This window comes from Chaetomium strumarium (assembly GCF_033439665.1).
Source record: "Chaetomium strumarium strain CBS 333.67 chromosome Unknown B0T15scaffold_4, whole genome shotgun sequence".
NCBI lineage: Eukaryota > Fungi > Ascomycota > Sordariomycetes > Sordariales > Chaetomiaceae > Chaetomium > Chaetomium strumarium.
In genome coordinates this window covers 118,447-138,129 of record NW_026944432.1, presented here as the reverse complement: position 1 = coordinate 138,129, position 19,683 = coordinate 118,447, and the positions used below count along the sequence as shown (strand labels likewise).

General features: G+C 57.1%; 7 protein-coding genes across 7 annotated transcripts; 4 read left to right on the top strand and 3 right to left on the bottom strand.

The window, feature by feature from the left end:
- Positions 1-1,744: 1,744 nt before the first annotated feature.
- B0T15DRAFT_502223 (Rft protein-domain-containing protein) lies at positions 1,745-3,716 on the top strand (the record flags this gene model as incomplete). The annotated part of the gene is made up of 2 exons (XM_062867423.1): positions 1,745-3,580; positions 3,644-3,716. Exons 1-2 carry the CDS (start codon positions 1,911-1,913, stop codon positions 3,714-3,716), a joined length of 1,743 nt encoding a protein of 580 aa, XP_062720807.1. The 5' UTR covers positions 1,745-1,910.
- On the bottom strand, positions 3,574-5,888 carry B0T15DRAFT_531111 (P-loop containing nucleoside triphosphate hydrolase protein). The gene is made up of 3 exons (XM_062869229.1): positions 4,179-5,888; positions 4,002-4,114; positions 3,574-3,948 (listed from the first exon to the last, which is right to left on the bottom strand). Exons 1-3 carry the CDS (start codon positions 5,823-5,825, stop codon positions 3,795-3,797), a joined length of 1,914 nt encoding a protein of 637 aa, XP_062720806.1. The 5' UTR covers positions 5,826-5,888; the 3' UTR covers positions 3,574-3,794.
- A 9-nt stretch (positions 5,889-5,897) lies between these two features.
- B0T15DRAFT_187231 (uncharacterized protein) lies at positions 5,898-8,038 on the top strand. The gene has a single exon (XM_062862394.1). It carries the CDS (start codon positions 6,396-6,398, stop codon positions 7,842-7,844), a length of 1,449 nt encoding a protein of 482 aa, XP_062720805.1. The 5' UTR covers positions 5,898-6,395; the 3' UTR covers positions 7,845-8,038.
- A 2,326-nt stretch (positions 8,039-10,364) lies between these two features.
- Positions 10,365-12,926, top strand: B0T15DRAFT_531109 (carboxylesterase family protein). The gene is made up of 9 exons (XM_062869228.1): positions 10,365-11,023; positions 11,094-11,208; positions 11,283-11,401; positions 11,473-11,540; positions 11,597-11,687; positions 11,744-11,997; positions 12,071-12,357; positions 12,423-12,561; positions 12,652-12,926. Exons 1-9 carry the CDS (start codon positions 10,530-10,532, stop codon positions 12,813-12,815), a joined length of 1,731 nt encoding a protein of 576 aa, XP_062720804.1. The 5' UTR covers positions 10,365-10,529; the 3' UTR covers positions 12,816-12,926.
- Positions 12,927-13,063: 137 nt separating this feature from the next.
- B0T15DRAFT_502219 (beta-lactamase/transpeptidase-like protein) lies at positions 13,064-15,159 on the bottom strand (the record flags this gene model as incomplete). The annotated part of the gene is made up of 4 exons (XM_062867422.1): positions 13,064-13,967; positions 14,059-14,329; positions 14,384-14,506; positions 14,613-15,159. 4 exons carry the CDS (start codon positions 15,157-15,159, stop codon positions 13,064-13,066), a joined length of 1,845 nt encoding a protein of 614 aa, XP_062720803.1.
- A 736-nt stretch (positions 15,160-15,895) lies between these two features.
- B0T15DRAFT_433565 (uncharacterized protein) lies at positions 15,896-17,827 on the top strand (the record flags this gene model as incomplete). The annotated part of the gene is made up of 3 exons (XM_062865779.1): positions 15,896-16,004; positions 16,106-17,039; positions 17,124-17,827. The coding sequence occupies exons 1-3, from the start codon at positions 15,915-15,917 to the stop codon at positions 17,825-17,827; spliced, it is 1,728 nt and encodes a 575-aa protein (XP_062720802.1). The 5' UTR covers positions 15,896-15,914.
- Positions 17,808-19,118, bottom strand: B0T15DRAFT_187180 (uncharacterized protein). Its single transcript, XM_062862393.1, has 2 exons — positions 18,831-19,118; positions 17,808-18,758 (listed from the first exon to the last, which is right to left on the bottom strand). The coding sequence occupies exons 1-2, from the start codon at positions 18,867-18,869 to the stop codon at positions 18,102-18,104; spliced, it is 696 nt and encodes a 231-aa protein (XP_062720801.1). The 5' UTR covers positions 18,870-19,118; the 3' UTR covers positions 17,808-18,101.
- Between the last annotated feature and the right edge of the window lie 565 nt (positions 19,119-19,683).

Below are 19,683 nucleotides of genomic sequence, written 5' to 3'. Positions count from 1 at the left end.
CGCAACGATTCCTACAGCGAATATCGGCAGGCACGACTTCGGTGGTACCTAGGTAACTCCGACGGCGCCGAGATTCCCCATGATGTATGTCCACGGAGAGCTTGAACAAGACACGGTTCAAATTCTGCATCATCCAGTCTCGACCGTTTGCCACGCGCTAAAGCAGGAGTCCTAAGTTTGACCAGTGACTAGACCTCCAGCGAGGCTGCTGAGAATTGCATACAGGAACGACAACAAGAACCCCGGGACTCAACGTTATGGAGAGGGAGCTTTATGCATTCACTATCCTGTAATTCTTTCTTGGACCACTTAGTATTAGTTATCTACCTAAAGGGCTACCCCAGCCTCTTCTCTAACTCCGACCTCCGTTTCGAAACGTAATTGTTGTATCATCACGGGGAAAGACAATGTGGTCCCCCAAAACGAACCCTCCGGAAGAACTCTGCATACTGTTGCAAGTCCTCCACACTCGAGTCCGGCTCCTGGAGGAAGAGTTGTCTGAACCTCAGTATCAACGCACACCTAGTGATATGAGACGGGAGCGGAGTCGTCGTGCGGTGCGCGGTGGTGCTGGTGCTGGGGCTGTATCACGATGAAGTACAACTCTCTCTGTTCTCACTAATCTCAACACGATCAACGTCCACGTCTTAACACTAGCCAAGTATGCAACGCACTGTTTGTCGAACGTCACCATCCTCCGATGCGAACATAACGTCGTTACCCTCGGGATGGCATAACCTTTGCCCGAGAGTGGTTGAGGATCAGCTGTGCCGCCGTTATGGCAGCCCTATCGGTGCCTGGTGGGCTGATAAGTAGCGGCTCTTCGGCCGGAGCCCTGGGTTCCTTCAGTTTGAGTGCTCTCCTTTGTGACCCCGCGATTCAGCTGTAGGAGCCCCAGAGAACTCTGGGGGGGTTGCCAAAGTTCGGACCAGCAGGGTCATGGCCATCATCGGGGGAACGCCGGGAAGTAGAGGGACTGCCACTCGGGCTGGTTGACGGTCTCGTGAGCACCCTGACAGCGCGCGAGAAAACCATAGCAGTGATATAATGAGTTAGAGGGTGGTAAAAGAATATTGTGCGACTGGATCAGTGGCTGGTGCAGCTGGTACCTTGACCAAGATAAGCGACTCAGAGAAGTTAAAAGGTCGTTCAAGTTGGAGAGGACGTTTAGATCAGGAGAATGTCGGGATGCAGTCTGCCTAATGCTACACACTTTTACTTGGGTTGCACCTTCCTTCCACTAAGACCAACCATGCACCCCAAGGAGTAGTCACCTCTCGCCCGTCCCCGTCATTCTAGGCCTTGGAAAGCACAGCTAGCGCTCCTTCCCCGGTAGCAGACATGTACGGTACACGGGTGGAACCGAGAAGAGAAATCAAGGAAAGAAAGGAGGAAATTACCTAAAGAATGCAAGAAACAAATACCATGGGCCCGCCTATTTGTCGTTCCCTAAATCATTTTCTCTTGTACCAGCGCCTGAAACGGGGTACGCTTGATGCTGCGTAAGAAGAGGCAGATCAATGGCCATGAGTAAACAAAAACTGGAACTGGGAACACAAGGGATTGGACCTCATTATAAGCACCTGTTTCCAGTCACTTACCCAAGGTACCTGGTAAGATACTTCTCTTCACGCTCCTATACAGCTCGACATGCGGGTTTCAGACTTCGGGGAAACTGTGTGGACAGTATGGGTGACGCCGGATGGAACGCCCCGCCCCAAGTCGATCCACAGCGGCCCGCTTTAGCGTGTTCCAAGGGTCTGCAGCGCCCGGAAGCCACGTGGCGGCGCAAGCGGCCGAAGCCAACGTCCACATCTGGGCAGGGGAAGGTTCATTCCATTCGACATCCGCACTTCGCCCGGATTTCGAACTTAAGGTACGGCAGGACGTTGCTGTTCCGTGTCGGGCCGATGTCCACTTCGGAAAAGCCGGCCAGCGGCACACGGGCGCTACGGGGTGCGTCGGTGCTGATCGTGCTGCAGGTGGTCTCGCGAGCCATCACGTTTGTGGCCAACCAGCTGCTGCTGCGCTTCCTGACGGCCCAGCTTCTCGGTGTGTCGACCCAGCTGGAAGTATACTACCTGTCCGTCATTTTCTTTGCACGCGAGAGTCTGCGAGTCGCCATCCAGAGACAGGACTCTTCCAGCCTCTCAGAGGGTAAAAGCGACGGCGACAAGACCGATGGAACCCAAAACAAATCGGCCCAGGCCGTCGTCAACCTGGGATACATCTCGCTGGCGTTGGGTATCCCGCTTGCGCTCTTCTTTGGCTGGCTCTACCGCAATTCTCTCAGCGCAGCGACCCTGGCATCCGCTCCTAACCTCATCCTCTCCCTGTACATCTACGGGTTGGCTGCGGTGCTCGAGCTCGCCTCGGAACCGGCCTTCGTGGTGATGCAAACCCGGCTGCAGTTCGGCACCCGCGCCACCGCCGAATCCATCGCCACCTTCCTCCGCTGCGCCGTCACTCTAGGCTCCGCCGTCTGGGGCGCCAACCGCGACCTGGGCGTCCTGCCGTTCGCCCTCGGCCAGCTGAGCTACGGAATCGGCCTCCTGGCCGTCTACGGCTGGCACGGCGCAGGCCTCGCAAGGGCGGAAGGTTTCTCCCTCCTCCCTTGCCGCCTTACCACCTCCGACCCTCCACCAACCACCAAGAAAACCGAGGCGGCTCAAAAAGGGACCCCGTCATTCATCCTGGCTTACTTCTACCGCCCGACGCTGCAGCTCGCGTCCAGCATGATGGCCCAGAGCGTAGTCAAGCACCTGCTCACGCAAGGCGACACCTTCCTGGTAAGCATCCTGTCCACGCCGACGGCCCAGGGCGTCTACGCGCTGGCCAACAACTACGGCGGCCTGCTCGCGCGACTGGTGTTCCAGCCCATCGAGGAGAGCAGCCGGAGCTACTTCAGCCGAGTTTTAGCTCCTTCGTCTTCTTCTTCTTCCACTACCCCTACCAACGAAAAGGAACGGGAACGTGTCAAAGAAGCCTCAGCAGCTTTGACGTCCCTCCTTAAATTTTACATGCTCCTCTCGCTGGCAATCACAGCCCTCGGTCCACCGGCTTCCGCACCGCTCCTGTCTCTCATCGCCGGTCCGCGCTGGGCTGGTTCAGGCGCCGCCACCTGCCTGGCCGCATACATGTGGTACATCCCGCTGTTGGCGATCAACGGGGTAGCCGAGGCCTTTGTGGCGTCGGTGGCCACGGAGGGGGAGGTGCATGCGCAGAGCGTGTGGATGGCCGCCTTCTCGGTGGTGTTTGCTACGGCCGGGTATGTCTTTCTACGTGTGCTGGAGTGGGGTGCGGTTGGGCTGGTGGTGGCGAACGGGATTAACATGGCGTGTCGCATCGTCTGGTGCTGGGTGTTTATCAGGGGCTATTTTCGGCGGATGGGGGAAGGGGATGAGTTTGAAGTGCTGCGCGTTATGCCGACTCCCACGGCGATGCTGGCGGGGGCGGTTGCGTCGCAGCTTGCGAGGGGGCTTGTTGGGCTCGGGGAGGGTGTGGCGGCTGGTGGTGCCGGAGAGGCAGTGGTGGCGCTGGCCAAGATTGCAGGCGTGGCACTGCCCTTTGCGATGGTTGTGTAAGTCACCTTGTATCTGCATATCCATGAAACTGTCTATCAGGCTGGCTAACAGTGAAGCAGAGCCGCGTCCGAAAGGAGCTTTCTATACAGTGCGATCCAGGGTATCAGAGGCCGGCAGCAAGCAAGCGCCTAGAAACCCCAATGCTGATGCAAACCACCGACACGAATCCCAACAGAAACGTCTACCCACGCCACGCTATGTATCTTGGCCCTAATCGAACGTGATCTTCGTGGCCTTCTTGCTCATGTCCACGTCCTTGAAGAACGCGCCATACGCGTCGTGCGCCTTCTTCTTGACCGTTGTGCCAAACTTGAGCAGCTCGTCGGGAACAGGCTGGTTGGCCGCTCTCAGGATATTGACGAGTCTGGAAAACAGTGAGCATGCTGTGATTAAGTTGTGCTTGGGTAGGGTACTCACGATCCAGAATGCGCCTTGTCGTGCTCGGTAAACAACGTGATGGCCTTGCCCTCCTTGCCAGCGCGGCCCGTTCGACCAATGCGATGGACGTAATCCTCGATCGTGAGAGGGAACTGTTCCATGTCAGATACAGACCAAGCATATAGCTTCGCAGCCAGGAGATCACCCCAAACTCACCGTCACATTGATAACCAACTTGACCTCAGGGATATCCAGACCACGCGCCGCAACATCAGTCGCCACCAGGACGGTCGTCGTGCCGGCCTTGAAGGCCTCCAGACTACGCGTCCGCTGCTCCTGCCGCAAGTCGCCATGGATGCTCGCCACGCGGATGCCCCTGTGCTGCAGGAACTGCTCAACCCGCACCGCCTCCTTCTTGTACAGACAGAACACCAGTATCCTATCATTCTTCCCGCCTCCCCGCTGCGCCTCGCGCAACAGTTCCAGCAGCCGCTGCTCCTTGCCCCGCGGATCCACCACCTCCACGGTCTGCGCAATACGATTATTAGCCTGCAGCTCGACCGCGCCATTCCCCTCGCCATCCCCATCCCCGCCCGCGCGGGTCCGGTTCCCAATCGTCACTTTCACGGGATCAACCATGAACCCCTCGGCCAGCCCCTGCACACTGGTCGGCCACGTGGCCGTGAACATCAGCGTCTGCCTCTTCTCGCGCGGCGGACAGCTGCCCAGGATCTGCTTGATATCCTCCTCGAACCCCTTGTCCAGCATGCGGTCGGCCTCGTCGAGGACGGCGAACATGACCTCCGACAGTGACACACACCCCTCCGAGAGGAAGTCCTTCAGCCGCCCCGGGGTGGCCACGATGATGTCGGCCCCGCTGTTCTGACGCAGCAGCGCGCGCTGGTCGTCCTTGCTCGCGCCGCCGTACAGGCACACCGCGGACAGCCCGACCAGCGAGGCAAGCGTCGACATGGCCGCGTGCGTCTGCATGGCCAGCTCGCGCGTGGGCGAGACCACCACGGCGCGGGCGTGCGCGGTCCTGTTGGATTTCTTAGACGAGGAGGATTTGGGCTTGGGGCTGGACGCGAGCGACTCGACGCAGGGCAGGGCGAAGGCCATCGTCTTGCCGGACCCGGTCTCGGCGATGCCGATCACGTCGCGGCCGGAGAGCGAGAAGGGCCAGGACGCGGCCTGGATGGGTGTCGGCGCGGTGAAGCTGGCGAAGGGCTTCTTGGAGATGAGGGCTGAGGAGGGCAGGTGCGAGAACTGCATGACGGGACGCAGCTTGGTGCCCGATGGGTCGGAGATGGCGATCTCTTGCTTCTTGAGGAATTCTTGCACCTCGGAATCTGGAACGGCGTCGAGGGCGGAGGTTTGCCGGTACGAGTAGGAGGCACCGTTACGCTGGGCTGGGCCGCTGGCGGCTGGAGTAGACTCGGCGGTAGTCGCGGCGGTTGTGGCGTTCTGGTCGCTTGTGTTCGGCGTCGACTCGTCTGAGGAGGACTTAGACTTGGACTTCTTCTTCTTCTCTTTCTTCTCAGGCTTGGGCTCAGGTTCGTCTTCGGCCATGCCTCCTCCGACTGGCTGTTCCTCGGGCTCCTCGGAAGATTTCTCCTTCCGCTGCTTCTTTTCCTTCTTTTCCTTCTTCTCTTTCTTCTCCTTTTTTTCCTTCTTTTCCTTCCTCTCCTTATCCTTCTTACCCTTCTTATCCTTCTTATCCTTCTTCTTTTCGGCCTTCACGGAGGCGGCGTCGGCTTCGGCGTCGGCGGCCGCATCCGTTGTCGCATCCGTCTTCGCCTTCTTGGCGAGGCGCGTACTCTGCTCCTCGCCTTCGCTGCGGGCGTGCTTCTTTCCGGCCGACATCGCTCCAATTGATATGCGGGGACTGGTTGCTGCCGGGCTTGTTGATGGCTTGCGACGGGAACTTGAACGTCGAGTTTTCCAAAATTTCCGGATAAGGGACCTTATCGATAAGTACCACGGACCCTGTCCGTCGAGGCCATTACCCCTGTCTAACCCCGCCCATCACCGCCGCATAATTACACCATTCCACTTAGGAACCGATCATCAATCATCACAACGGTGCTGGCCCGGGTCGGCTGTACGAAGTTTGCGGTGCTGTCGGCTTACAAATCATTACGGATGCACAACCCTCTGCGATACTATTTCCTATGATATCTCAGATTTCTGATCGTGGAAGTATGCAAGGGCTTTGTATTGTATTGTACCATCAGTGTCGGAAGGGTGCCTGGGTGCATACGTCTACATACACGTACCCCATGATCCCATCGAGAGCACACATTGATTGCTGCCTACGCCTTGGCCGGAGAACATAAAGCCAGAAGTCACGCCAGTAGGAGCTCAACATGATTGATCATCGAAACAACAGCCCGGATTCTGGTCATTGACCCGTTTATCGAGCCCCCGCCTACCATGAAATCACTCGTCACTCGAGTCCTGCAAGCCCTCTCGCCTTCTCCTTCACAAGAGCGACCAGCCAGCGATGCAACAAGCCCTGCATGTCCGACCGAGATCCGGCGGAACCTTCCGACAGGGAACCCGTCGTTCTCCTCCATGACAGAAATCCACGCCGCGATGTTGACATGCCCGGATATTGCCACCTTGCAGGTGCGCACGGTTGGGAGTGGATGCTCAGAGTGGCCTGACAGGTTCAACTTCCCCTTCGACCTGCGCGGCGGCGAACGCTACGCCTCGGCGCCGCTGGTGTTGTCGCTTGACGGGTACGACTTCGATGAAAGCGAATGGAGAACGCTCTGCGGGCCCCTTTTCGACGATTGGGACCTGACATACCTGTCCTGGATGTCTTGGCGTCGGCTCTGGCAGTGCGCGCGCCTGTACTACGAGGTTCCAGAGGTGCAGCGACTGAGAACGAATTTGGATCTGTGGGTCGACGCCATGGACTTCTCGCGCATTCACACGCTGCAGCTGAACTACACCAGAGGCCGCAGCTCGCTGACCGAGCAAGTGGTGCAGAAGCTGCCCAGCAGGCTAACCAGCCTCACCACTCTTGCCGTGCACCATTCCATGGCCCAGGGCTTCATCCTCTCCCTGCCTAAGGGCTCGCTCACGCATCTGTCCTGGCAGAATCCAACACGGGATTACAGGAGCTGCGGCGACAGCCACGGAAGCCCGTTCATTACACTGGAACCGGTCCTGCAGCACCAGGGATGGCCGCTACAATCCCTAGAGTACCACTCGGAAGAATGGGACACACACGCTCCTCCAACGCTGTCCGTTCTCGAGCTCGGGCAACTTACAAAGCTGGCACCGGGGCTTCGAACCCTGACCATCAATCTCCCCCGCCAGCTCAGCGCCTCCGGAGGAGAGACGTGGGACTGGCCATGGGAAAGCCTGAGGCTGCTTGCCGAAGGGCTGCCACAGCTGACGGACTTGACCATATACTTCGAGCTCGCCAGCGAGTGCCACAGGCAGAGCGCCAAGAAGAACAACAGCTGGGTTGAGTACGATGGTGGGGACGGCAGTCGGCCACTCGAGGATGAGGATGGGTGTGTCGGGCTCGACCACTATGCCCAGCCACTGCTGAACAAGACGAATGCTGTGCCCCTGGCCCGCTTTCTTGCGCATCACAAGTCTGGTCAGCGACTCAGGAGCGTGATGTTCAGGGCCGGAGACTGGGGCCCCGACTACGACGGCCCGTTGAGGTTTGGCGCGCCGTGGCTGGAAGGACGACGGGCGTGGGTGATGTGTCGGTGGGGAGATCCGGCCATCGCGGGGTCGGAAGATGGGGCTGGGTCTGGCGATGTTGTTTGCGAAGGCGGCACGGGGGGCCTGTATTCTTGGGAGGAGGACGCAGAGTGGATGGAGTACGGGGGGTATGGCTATGAGCTTGGCTGGCAATGAGAAAATTGCAGGCTGCAGTAACGAGGTACCCAGCACTGTATAAAAATGAGAGAGTTGTCTTAGTCGCCATGCATGCTTGGAGCGGCTGCTAGACCACTGGGCAAGCCTAGTCGAGCGAGGCGTCTGGGCTGTTGGACTGCACGGGGTGCAGGGCTCGACTGAGATGTTCAGGGACGCGGCGATGGATTGGGCCGATTATGCGATCCCGTCGACCTGATGACTGTGGGCGTTGGTGTGGATTGAACAGAAGTTGAACTTCGGTCCTTATTCAGCCCGCCGCGAAGTTCTATTGATAACACAACGATGATGCTAAGTTCCCTAAATCCTCCTACCGACAATGGACTCGGCCCTCCCTACCGACTTTATTACACACCCCCAACGAGTCGTCTAGATTCCACCGGCCAGCAGCTCCCACTCATCCCCACCGTCGTCCTCGACCATCATCATAATGTGGACCCAGCCGTCAGCCTCCTCGCACGAGAGATCCGGCAACGAGCTGCAGTCCCTTCCACTCTCCGCCGACGTAGGCCCAGCCTGAAGTTCTCGGTCACAGACACTCGGCGGCTGCAGACACAAGAAGCGCAGTTTCCTCCGCCGTGCCAGCCAACGCCAGCCTGAGCATCCCTCCCCACTCATCCTCTCGGAGCATGGGCCAACAAAGTCCCAGCGGCGCGGTGCAGGGTGGCCGCAGCGGTATTCGATCGCTCTGTACCAGCACATGGCGGGATGTTTTGAGCCACTGATTGGTCGCTGACTGCTAAGTACTGGTACTAGGTATGATAGCTTTCAATTGTGGCTAGAAAGGAATGGTGGATTTTGGCATTAACGCACCTGCGAGAGACTGGCGAAGATACTGGGATTGGGACTCGACGGTACTGCTAGCAGGTCGTGTCTAGTGCTGGAGGTTGAGCAGGTCATGCAGGGGCGACATGATGGTGGATGATGACTGAGTAGTATGGACAGTTCTATACAGCCGGAGAGCAAGGAGTACTCTGAAGTCCTCTCCCGTGACTCCCAGCTCCAGCAACGGGTGAGTTGTTGTACCAGCTACTACTAGTACTAGAAGTCCGGACGAACGACTGTGGCAGCCACATGTGGTGCCCACGTCGATAAATGACACAATGGCAGAAAGGATGGCTGTGTATCAGTCATGGAAGCCTAAGAGAAAGTTCCGTCGGCCGCCGGGATTCCATTCCGTAATACTCGAGCTAGACTACCCTTGTAACGAATGTCAAGCGGCGTTGTTGGTCTTTGTTGTGGTGTGTGGAGGCCTGGAGCAGAGAAAATCAATAGTGATTGAAGATGGTGATGTGTCCGGCTAAGCCAGAGAACTGGCTTATGTGTGGGAGGGCTTGAACGCCATACTGAACATCAAGACGACGAAGCTCTTTAGTAGTTCAATAGTCTTTCCGCAGTTGTACCTGCAAGGCTTCTTATCCCCCTGAGCGTCCCGGCAACAGTGACTTTCGGTAGTCGCGAGTCGAGGCATGCAGTGCAAGAACCGAAACCTGACAGGAAGGGGTGCAGACAAAGCTTCTTCTAACAAGTACTCGGGTTTTGGCAGGTTGGAAACCTGCTCGCTTTGGTAAAGTAGACGTTTTCTTGCTGCTCGAGGTGACGACTGATCCGGCCTTGGACCGGAGGGAGACTGTTACTGGACACGGAGAACGATAAAGGGTGACTATCGAAGTTGCAGCATGCAGTAAGGATTAAGGGGAAGAATCATTGTAGGCATTCACGGGCCGAGGCGGGCGCGTATTTATCGAGAAGTTGATAGCACGAAACAGTCAACGATTGGTGTAACCTGATAACCGCCGGACGGAAGAATTCGAGGCTTCGTGAGTATGTTTGTTACGCATATGTTTGTCAAGAGGACATAGCGAGCATCTCCTGATCGCCAAACAATATAGTGCAACGCTTTTTATGTCCGCTTTAGATCGAGGAAACGAAAGTATGGAGAACCCTGCTATCATGTCAATACTACTAGTAGAGAACCAGGTCAAGTCACCGTCAACTGTTGACATTGAAGATATGCTAATAGTAAGTTGGTCAGATTAGTTACTAAATATTCCAAGGTGAATATTGCTATTAATACTAGTACTCGATAGTGCCGCTGTTGAGGAAGTTTTCCGTCTAGATCTGCAGAAGGTTGCAGACACTGTCATGATTAGGAGACAACTTAGACAAGCCTTGTTCGAATTTACCGAAGGCTCGGAGCCGGGGCTCATTAGGTGCCTGCCCCATACTACCTACCCTAACTCGTAGTGTGCATGATCTGCATCTGCATTTGCTTGTTTCCCCGGATTTTGCTCACCCCGCATCTGGGGAGGGAGTTAAAGCTTCGGACTTCCATCAATGGCAATCCTAACCGCCGACTTCTTCCACCTATGAGCAGCCGACTTCCCTATCCCCGCAGACATTGGATGAATGTAGGTGCCGCGTAGACTCGAAAACGAAGACCCAGATCATCATGTATCCGCAGCTGTAAGTCTTCTGCACATGGAAATACAATGGATTGTACGATACCACCTTAGCTTAGGATATTGGTAGAGTCAATGGAGCGAGTGATCAGCTTTAAGATATAAAGAGTGCCCGTCTTGGCCGCTTATTTCCCCTTCCCAATATGTACTGTACGCAAACCCACCAGGCTCACAGCGGTAACGGGATCTCAGCTCTAGAGTCACCATGCGACACGGCCCCTTCACACTCATTTGGGTTGCATTCCTGGCCGCATGCAGTGCCAATGCCGCCTCTTCCAATCCCACCGTCACTCTGCCAGCGGAATCCAGGGCCAGAAGCAAGACCACTTTCGTAGGGCGCTTCCTCCCTTCCTTCGACCAGGAGGTGTTTCTAGGGATCAAATATGCAGATCAACCACCGCGGTTTAGTCGCTCAGCCTTGAAGACGGCCTACTACTCGTCGAATGACAGCGATGCCGGTTCGTTAAGGTCTCCGTCTGCCACGGTCTCCTACAATGCGACACAATACGGATACGACTGTCCTGGTTATGGATCCGATACGACCAAGCTTCTGGGGATGGGGCTGATGCGGATGAGCGAGGATTGCCTGAACCTGAATATCATCCGGCCAAGGAGGGAGGCGGGGGGTAAGGGGCTGCTGCCGGTCATGGTGTGGATCTTTGGTGGCGGGTGGCAGCAGGGCGCCACGGCCGATCCAAGGTGAGTGACTTCAGGTTACCTGAAACTAGGAGCAACTGTCTGACAGGCTGGCTTCCGCTGGGGTTGGCAGATACAACATGAGCTATATCATCCGGCAGGCAGCTGTCAACAACAAACCCATCCTCGGAGTCTCGATCAATTACCGCCTTGCTGCGTTTGGATTCCTAGATTCGAAGGAAGTTCGGGTATGTCGGTTCCATGGCGTTGCATTGAGGAAGCATTTCCGTGATCTAGAACTGAATTTGTGTCGTCCTGATAGTCCGCTGGAGTCAATAACCTCGGTCTCCTCGACCAGCGGGTTGCTCTGCACTGGATCAAGAAGAACATCGCGGAGTTTGGAGGAGATCCGGACAGGGTCACGATATGGGGAGAATCTGCGTGAGTATACATATTCCAGAAGGCAAGGGGAAGTCATAGAGATGGTCATGAGCTGACGAGTTATAACGCAGCGGCGCATACAGCGTCGGAGCCCACTTGGTGGCAAACAATGGCGATAACGAAGATCTCTTCAAAGCTGGTTTGCGCATCCTTTTCCTTTTGTATCATGAAGCAGTTTCTGATGAGCAGCACCAGCGATTATGGACTCCGGGAACGCGGTCGGTCCTCCTTGGAACGGCACGAACTGGCATCAGCCAATGTACGACCGGATTGTGAGCAAGGCAGGGTACGATACAGGTTTAGCCTTTGAAAACATTCAGGACTTAATGAAAGAGTCTCCAGGTGCGCCAACTCATCGGACACGCTCCAGTACCTGCGCGAGCTTCCCTTTGAGTCGCTGTATGCTGTGGCATATGAAGGCCTAGAGTGGTTTGCTACTGTCGACGGGGAATTCATTACAGAGTATCCCCAGCTCAGCATCACACGCGGCCGATTCGCCAGGGTCCCTATCCTCCTAGGCACAACTACGGATGAGGGGACAAGCTTCGGCACGACGGGTGTCGACACAGACGAGGAGTGCATCGAGCAGCTAACCGGTTTGCACATCACCCCCGCTTACAAAAGCTCGGAATAGAAGGTAAAACAGAACACTGACAATGTCAAACACAGCATCCAAGCGCTGGGTTCTGACCCGCGAGCAAGCCACAAGACTCCTGACATACTATCCCAACGACCCAGCAGTCGGATGCCCCTATGGCTGGGGCAACACCACCTGGCCCGAGAAGGGGTTGATGTACAAGCGGTACTCGGCCATGGCCGGCGATCTCACCATGACAGCACCGCGCCGGCTCCTGGCGCAAGCCATGGCACAAGCCAACAAGCCGGTGTATTCGTACCGATGGGATGTTGCCGCCCTCAACTCGTCGACCACCATTGGCGTGCAGCACTTCGCGGAGGTACGTTCTGCCCCGTTGCTCCCTTCTTTGTCGGTTGACGTTGACTTGAAGCAATTGTATACAAGATCCCATTCGTCTTTGCGAACCCGGTCCAGGACATCACCCCGCTAGGAGGACACGACCCGGCTCGTCTGCGGCTGGCGAACCTGGCGGCGCGCATGTGGGCCTCGTTTGTGGCCGACCTGGATCCGAACGGACACGGAGGTAAGCTATGTACAGTACATAATACTAATAGTACCCACAGGAGCCTTCCCTTTTGAGTATACATGCTAATCGTGCTGGTTGGGAACACAGTGACTGGGATTCCGAAATGGCCGCGGTACGCGTCACCTCGGTCACCGTCGGCTCCGAAGGCTGCTTCGAATTTCGTCTTCCGTCTTCCGAGCAGCGAGAGCTATGTGGAGAAGGATGATTACCGCGTGAAGGCGATGGAGTATATCAACTCCATTCCAAGGTAGCCAAGGAAGTTCGCTGTAGATTGGTCAGATAATTCATAAGAAGGGGGAGTGAATAGTTGGGTTAGATGTTGAAATACTATATAAGCAGAACACCTGCTATATATATGTCCCTTAACAAGGCCCTGTGCTGGACTGTCTTCCCCGCTAGTAGAGGTGCCTCTTCTCATTTGCGCTCTCTCTTCCTGCCCACCAGCAAGCAGCAACTCCCTTATTTCCCCCCACAATCGTTAACCCGTTCGGACGCCACGTTAACGACCCTGAGTCCCGTTATTGGAAACCCTCGCCATCTCAACATCAAACGCCTTCGACTTGACGCTAACCGCTTCATGTCCACCCTCCCCAAACCGAAACTCGAAGTGGTCCATCGCCAAGTAATTATACGTGAGCCGATCGGCCATCTGCCACGAGACACACGTCGCGTCACGCAACCTGGTGCTCCCGTCAACCAGCTCCGCATCCTCGTCAGTAAAACTAGGAAAGGTAGCCCTCCACGCAGACCGCCGCTCCGTCTCCAGCCCCGTCGGATACAACCGAACGCTTCGGAGCTCCGAGCGGGGGGCCGTACTGTTCACCCTCGTCGGGTGGTACCGGTCCAGATGCGGCAGCACGTCGAAGCCGCGCACGACCCAATCGCTCAGCACCAGCCCAGAGGCGCCATCCTTATCCTCATCATCATCACCCACAGCCAGCGTGAGGCGCGAGCCGCTCTCCGGGTCGACATACGTGCCCGCGAACCTCTGCCTCGCCTCCTCCTTGCCTGCCTGGTCCAGGGCCGGGATGAGCGCCTCGGCCACGCGCAGGGCCACGAGCTGCGGCAGGAGACCCATGATCTCAGGGCCCGACGCGAGCACGGAGAGGACGAGGCCGTAGTCCGGGACCATCACGGCGGCCGAGTGGTAGTCGGCCAGGGTGCCGCCCTTGGTGTACAGGTCGGTGATGCGGCCTGAAGACCCAGAACCGTCCGAGGTGCCAGTGGTCAGGTTGTCGAGCCGGTAGATCTCCCACGGCGCGCCCACCGCGCCGCTCCAGCCCGACGTGAAGGTGGCCGGCTTGAGCCAGCGGCGGGTTGACGAGGGAGGGAGGGCACGGTTCTTGAGGATGCCGACCATGAAGGCGAGGAGATCGGCTGTGTTGGAGTTGATGCCGCCCGATCTGGACCACACACACAAAGACGTAGTGAGCATAACGTTGTTTGGGACATTCGAGATCTTAATTTAGCCATTGCAAGAGGAACAAAACTTACGGATCGAAAACGCCTAGATTTCGGTCCCAATCGGTGCCTCCAACGGGGATGAACATGTTCTCTGCGTTGTCTGGCACGTTGCCGACAGTGGTATGCCGCAGCCCCAGCCCCTGAGGCCCTTGGATCATGTCCTGGAGGACCGCGCTGAGGGTCCTGTTAGACGCCGCTTCGACAACAAGACCGACAAGCGAAGTGCCGCCGTTGGAATACACCGGCGACTGGTTGGGTGGATACACCGGCGGCCGGCGATGCTGATATGCCTCCAGGAGATCTTTTGCCTTTGGTGTCAGCCATGGTCCTATTGTTGTGCATAATTAAGACATACCCTCTCGCGTGCAAGGGCGAATGCCCTGAGCTCCCGAACAGTCCGGCCTCTTCACACCGGAAGGGATCTCGGGAAGGCCCAGAGCCTGCCAGTCCCCGGGAAAGGCCGCAAGGTCGGTAGCAACTAGAACGTACGTAAAACGTTTCCCCCGCCTGTCAGCTTTGGGCAACAAGAACATGGGATGATGATGATGGAAGCGGGAAGAGAGAGAGAGAGAGAGAGGGCTTACTGTCGGCTCCGATGCCTGCCAAGTGCGCCGCAACAGCCTCTACAGTAATGCTGTCCCAATCCACCTCATCAAGCTCGTGCTCCGAGTCACGGCTGCTGTTGCGTCCGGATCCCGATAGCTCGGGAAGCCACCGCGTAACGGGGTCGTGCATGCTCAGCACGCCCCTTTCGGCCTGCTGCAGCGCCGCCAGGACCGTGAAGACCTTGGATATGCTTGCGATGCGATACACGGTGCTGGAGTTGACCTGTCTGGCGCCGCGCTCGGGGTGGAGATGAGGGGGCGTGTGGTGGAGGTCGATCAAGGGCGCGTCTTCGTGGATGGACTGGACGCCGATGGAGATGGCGGAGTAGTTGAAGCCTCCTATTTCCGCTTTTAGGGACGTGACGATGGCCTCGACGGCTGACCGGACCGCGACATGCTGGCTGGGCTGCCGTGGTGCCGGCAGAACGGGGCCGAGGGGAGGACACTGGCGAGGTGCTGCCGCTACAAAGGGGGAGAAAGCAGCGAGTGCGGCGAAGGAGAGCGAAAGGCATGCGTTTGGGAGCATGATGTGTGTCTCGCAAAGTTAGCCCGGCGGGAAGGGAGGGAGAATGGTCCGTTGCGGGAGTAGTACTGTACAGCGAGGCTCAATGCCAACAGTCGAGCGGTTGCTTTATAGGTAGTTTATACTCGTACACTTGCTCCTACTTATACTTGATTCCCAAAGCTACCTCACTGGTCCTGTGTCATCTTCTTACGCGCATGTTGCACAGAGATGCGCGCTAGTGGAGTTAGAAGACCGATATTACTTCGATATACACGGGCTCTGCCGAGACAAAGAGCGAGGCACGGGGATTCTGGCTCCCAGCCTTTCCCCGGCGTTACGAAGCCAGCGGGTTTAGGGCATGGTGAAGCCAGTGTCATGATTGACTATCTCCGTACACTCCTAACTACCATACCCAGCCCCTGAAAAGACCGAGCTGATCTACATCTTGCGATAGCCCAAGTCGTCCGCCGGGGCTGACGTTAGTCATTCGCTAGGTACTACTCCGTACGTCCTGCATTGTACCTAAGTCATCTTGAGATATGAACTGGAGATCATCCTTGTTGAATTACGAAATCCCTGGTTACCTTGGTGGATACCCATTGTAGTTTCAGCTCGGTCTTCTTCTCTTGAGCCAAGAAGGCCCTAGCTAAATGAGGCTGTGCTCACTGTTAGCATATTATGGACCCGCAAGACGAGCTCGGTCTTTTCTAGCTAGTTTCTTTCCTTCTCCCCTGAGTCACTTCCCCCCCACACATCATCTTTCCCATCCACCAACGATGTTACCACCGACAGTTGACAAAGGCCGGGGGCAGCGGACCCGGACCAATGTGAGGCAATCGAAATACGGCTGTTTCACCTGCAAGTACGTGGTATCAGGTATCTGCTGCTCGGGCGATGTAACGTTCGATCGGCTCTTCGGGGGGTTGATTTGGAGTCTGGACTAACAGGAACGGCTCGGTGAAGACAGCGACGGGTCAAATGTGACGAATGGAAGCCGTCCTGCCGACGCTGCTTGTCAGCCAAGCGGCAGTGCTTGGGCTATCCCCCTGGGGCTCCACCTGGTCCAAGGACTCCAAGGCTTGTTGACACCTCAGACTCCGCGTCCTCACAGACCGACAGCGGCACACCCCCCGGCCCAAACTACAATCCAAGCAATCCGCAGAACCGCTTCGTCAGCCTGGCTCGCAGCGTGCTCCGCCACGGGCCCCGTCGAGCAAAGAGCGACGTCGAGGTGTCATTCTGGACATATCTTGTCCCGCAGTTGACGCAGTCCATCCCGTCCGTGCGAGCGGCTGCCGCGGCATTTGGAGCGTCGTACGAGAGGCATGTGTTGCGAGGGGGAGGCGACCGCGCTTGCCCGGAGGTGGAGGCCGTCAAATGGCACACGCAAGCGTTGCGGCAGATCCGAGCCGAGGTCTCCGATGTGTCCGGTCTGCGGAACAGGGCGATCCCGTGCATCGTGGCCTGTCTGTTCCTGGCCTTCACCGAGGTTCTGCAGCACCGGACCGACAAGGGCCACTTGCATCTGCAGGGCGTCTTTGCATTGCTGATGACAGCGGCGGGAGCGGGAGCGGATGGAAAGCTCACGCCGACCGCCGACGAGGACGAGATAGCGTTGATTTTCCACAAGCTCGACCTCCAATCCGCAACCTACGCCCTGGGCCGTCCCCCCAACCTGGCCCCGCCATCACCTCCCGTCACGGCCGAAGCGTTCCTCCTGGCGCCTCCGGACCGAGTCCTGTTCAGGGTGCTGCACTCGTGTTATCACTTCACTTCGGCCGCCTACCCATACAGGTATGTCAGCCGCCGACTGATCCCGGCGGAGCTCCTCATCGAACAGGGCCGCCACCTGGGCCTTCTGCAACACTGGCTCCGGCTCCATAGTACTACTAGTAGTATATGTACTACTACCTCGCGCCGCCACCGCGGCCCGTCCCAGTCCGCCCAACAACACGCCGCCGCCGAACAATCCCTTGTACTTGTAGTACTCCGTGCCCAGGCCCTCGCCGCGTTTGTGTACGTAGCCACCATCTTCCAGCCGCACGAGACGGCCTTCGATGCGCACGGGCCCGAATTCCAGGAGATCATCACCCTCTCGGCCGCGGCACTCCTCGACGAGGGGACGGAGACGGAGACGGAGCGTGCCTGTCCCAGCAGCAGCAGCGGTCTTCTTCCTCGTCTGCCAGCCTTTAGTCCCGAGATGGGCATCATCCAGCCGCTATTCTTCGCCGCGCTGAAGTACAGGCATCCCATGTGGCGCCGCAAGGCGCTGGGCCTGCTGCGGAAGAGCGGCAGGGAGGGGCCGTGGTGTGGGGAGGTCGAGGCGGCGGTGGCGAGCGCGGTGATCAGGGCGGAAGAAGAGGGGTTACCACCAGTAGTACTACCACCAGGGAAGGAGGATCATGTTGCACTTGCGCTGCAGGAACCGAGCCGGGTTGTGGAAGCGCGACGTGTTCATGCGTGCTCTATGGCGGTAGTCGCTGATGGTGGTCGAGAACCGGACAAGGCGAGCCACGACGGCATTATCGGTGTAGCGTCAAGACCGACGGTTGTAGAGGTTCGGCTGAGCAGGTGTCGCAATGTGGACGGCATGCTCAGTGAGAGCGGGAGAGCGCCGTCTGGGTACCCGTGGAAGGACCAAACGCATTGGGAGACCTGGATAGAAACCATGGAGACTTCCACTGTATAGTAGTACCTAAATAAAATAGGCTATGAATCTACCTACAACGAGTGGTACTGGGGCTTGCAGGCCCATCGCCCTATATTATGCCCGGAAGAGAAAGGGTTTGAGAGCATCCCCGTTTTGGTAAGGTGGTCGTATAGCCTCAAATCCTCAACCATCACGATGCTGCCCCTTGGCTAGGTTATGGCAGGAATCGCGATTTGTACAATACTATGAACATTTCTACGCAACTCCTATCTCTCGCTCTCCGCGGCTCGGTAGGCGCAAGTTGTAATAAGATCTACTTGGACGCCTCCCCCATCAAGCCCCTCAGGCTCGTGAGCCTGCGCTGGCTACCCGTTATCCTCTGCAATGCTTGCTCTGGCACCCCACTCAACGCCAATGTAAGGCCCTTCCCAGCATTCCACTCCCCGTCGTCCAAAGCCCTGTGCAGATGCGTCTCCCAAAATCCCGTCTTGCGAGGGTAGATGCTCTCGGGTTTGACCCACTTCCATACCGGGAAGAGGCTATCACCAAGTGGCTGCTCTGGGTTATCGCTGAGCACGGGAAAGGAAAAGAATTCCATCAACGTTCCTCGCTCCGGGACCGGGAGTTGGGCTACCAGGTCCGTAAGTAACTGGGCCGTGGGTTCCCAACCCGCCGCAGCGTGTGTGGCCGTCAGGAGCTTATACAGCGTCTCGGAGATGTTGAGGTCATCTTGAAGAAAGAATGTCCCTAGAGATGAAGAGCCTTTGATCATGGAGAACAGACGCGGAGACACCTTGACCATGGTTATTGCCCGGACGGTGGGCGGACGCCAGTGGTACAGCATCGTGGGAACGGGCCGGCTTTGCTCTTCTCTCTCATGGTCGGGCAGGTCGGCTACGGCGAGGATCTGGTGCCGATGCATGCAGATCTCCAAATCATACTGGTTCTGTGCCGCTTCCGTGGCAGAGGGCTATGATGCAGATTGTTAATAAACTGCAAATTTGGCTCTCGACGGCCATCGGGCGCTCGCATCATAACGTACTGAATATCCCTGGCTCCTTTCCTCGGATTGCTCCGCCATGCGTACTGTGCTCGATCGTCCAAGTACCGCCAGCTGAGTTCAGGAGACGGATGAAGTTAGTACTAATAGTTTCCAAGTTGACTAGGAGCCACCCCTCCCTTCCCACTCCCGCCACTGTGTGCCTATTCAGGTTTAAGAATACCCCCGCGTGCCTCTAGTATAACCATGTAAGCTGCTGTTAGAAACTAGTGTTCCCCCGTCCCGGAGCCTGGAGGAGTCACGTAAATTCCATTTGCAACTCAGGAACCTTTGGAACAACATCCGTGCACTAAAGCACCTTCGGTAGGCAAGGAATCGGGCGAGTCGTCAAACCTGAGGTACAGCCCGATCGCCGGATATATGTCACTGTCCCGGGTTTCCCGACCATCGGGGACAGAGGGTTGCCACATGCATAGCCTGCTAGATCTTGACTGAACGACTGCTCATGATCATACGATTTCCACGATGTTACCGATCACCGTTTCGATCCCCCCTGTGATTGGTATTGGAATTTGGAACCATGGGCAAGGCCAAACTTCTGTGTATGAGAGGTACGTACCAGTACAATTGTGGGTCCGGCTTTCGGCTTGCGGGCGCTAACGCTAGTTGGCAGTTAGCGAGGGCCCGCTGCATGACGTCGTGGATCCGGCCAGTCCAAGAAAGACAAAAAGGTAACAGCAGGACGAAGAGTTTGGCGCCCATCAATGATGGGGCGAATTGTCATAACGTTCCATGGACGGTAACAATGACGTCGGTAACCACTTGCTGGTACTGTCGACAATTGCCAGCAATAAGAGGGTTGACGTACTCGCGTCTTCACCAAGGACTGGGTGCA

What these genes read in the sequence shown, in the direction of transcription:
- B0T15DRAFT_531111 (XM_062869229.1), bottom strand. Translation starts at nt 5,825, where the DNA reads ATGTCGGCCGGAAAGAAGCACGCCCGCAGCGAAGGCGAGGAGCAGAGT. An exon ending in AGTTGGTTATCAATGTGACG is followed by an intron (nt 4,115 to 4,178) that starts GTGAGTTTGGGG and finishes GACATGGAACAG; the next exon opens with TTCCCTCTCACGATCGAGGA. An exon ending in GACAAGGCGCATTCTGGATC is followed by an intron (nt 3,949 to 4,001) that starts GTGAGTACCCTA and finishes ACTGTTTTCCAG; the next exon opens with ACTCGTCAATATCCTGAGAG.
- B0T15DRAFT_187231 (XM_062862394.1), top strand. Translation starts at nt 6,396, where the DNA reads ATGAAATCACTCGTCACTCGAGTCCTGCAAGCCCTCTCGCCTTCTCCT.
- B0T15DRAFT_531109 (XM_062869228.1), top strand. Translation starts at nt 10,530, where the DNA reads ATGCGACACGGCCCCTTCACACTCATTTGGGTTGCATTCCTGGCCGCA. An exon ending in GGCGCCACGGCCGATCCAAG is followed by an intron (nt 11,024 to 11,093) that starts GTGAGTGACTTC and finishes TGGGGTTGGCAG; the next exon opens with ATACAACATGAGCTATATCA. An exon ending in TAGATTCGAAGGAAGTTCGG is followed by an intron (nt 11,209 to 11,282) that starts GTATGTCGGTTC and finishes TCGTCCTGATAG; the next exon opens with TCCGCTGGAGTCAATAACCT.
- B0T15DRAFT_187180 (XM_062862393.1), bottom strand. Translation starts at nt 18,869, where the DNA reads ATGGCGGAGCAATCCGAGGAAAGGAGCCAGGGATATTCA. An exon ending in AAAGGAGCCAGGGATATTCA is followed by an intron (nt 18,759 to 18,830) that starts GTACGTTATGAT and finishes TCTGCATCATAG; the next exon opens with CCCTCTGCCACGGAAGCGGC.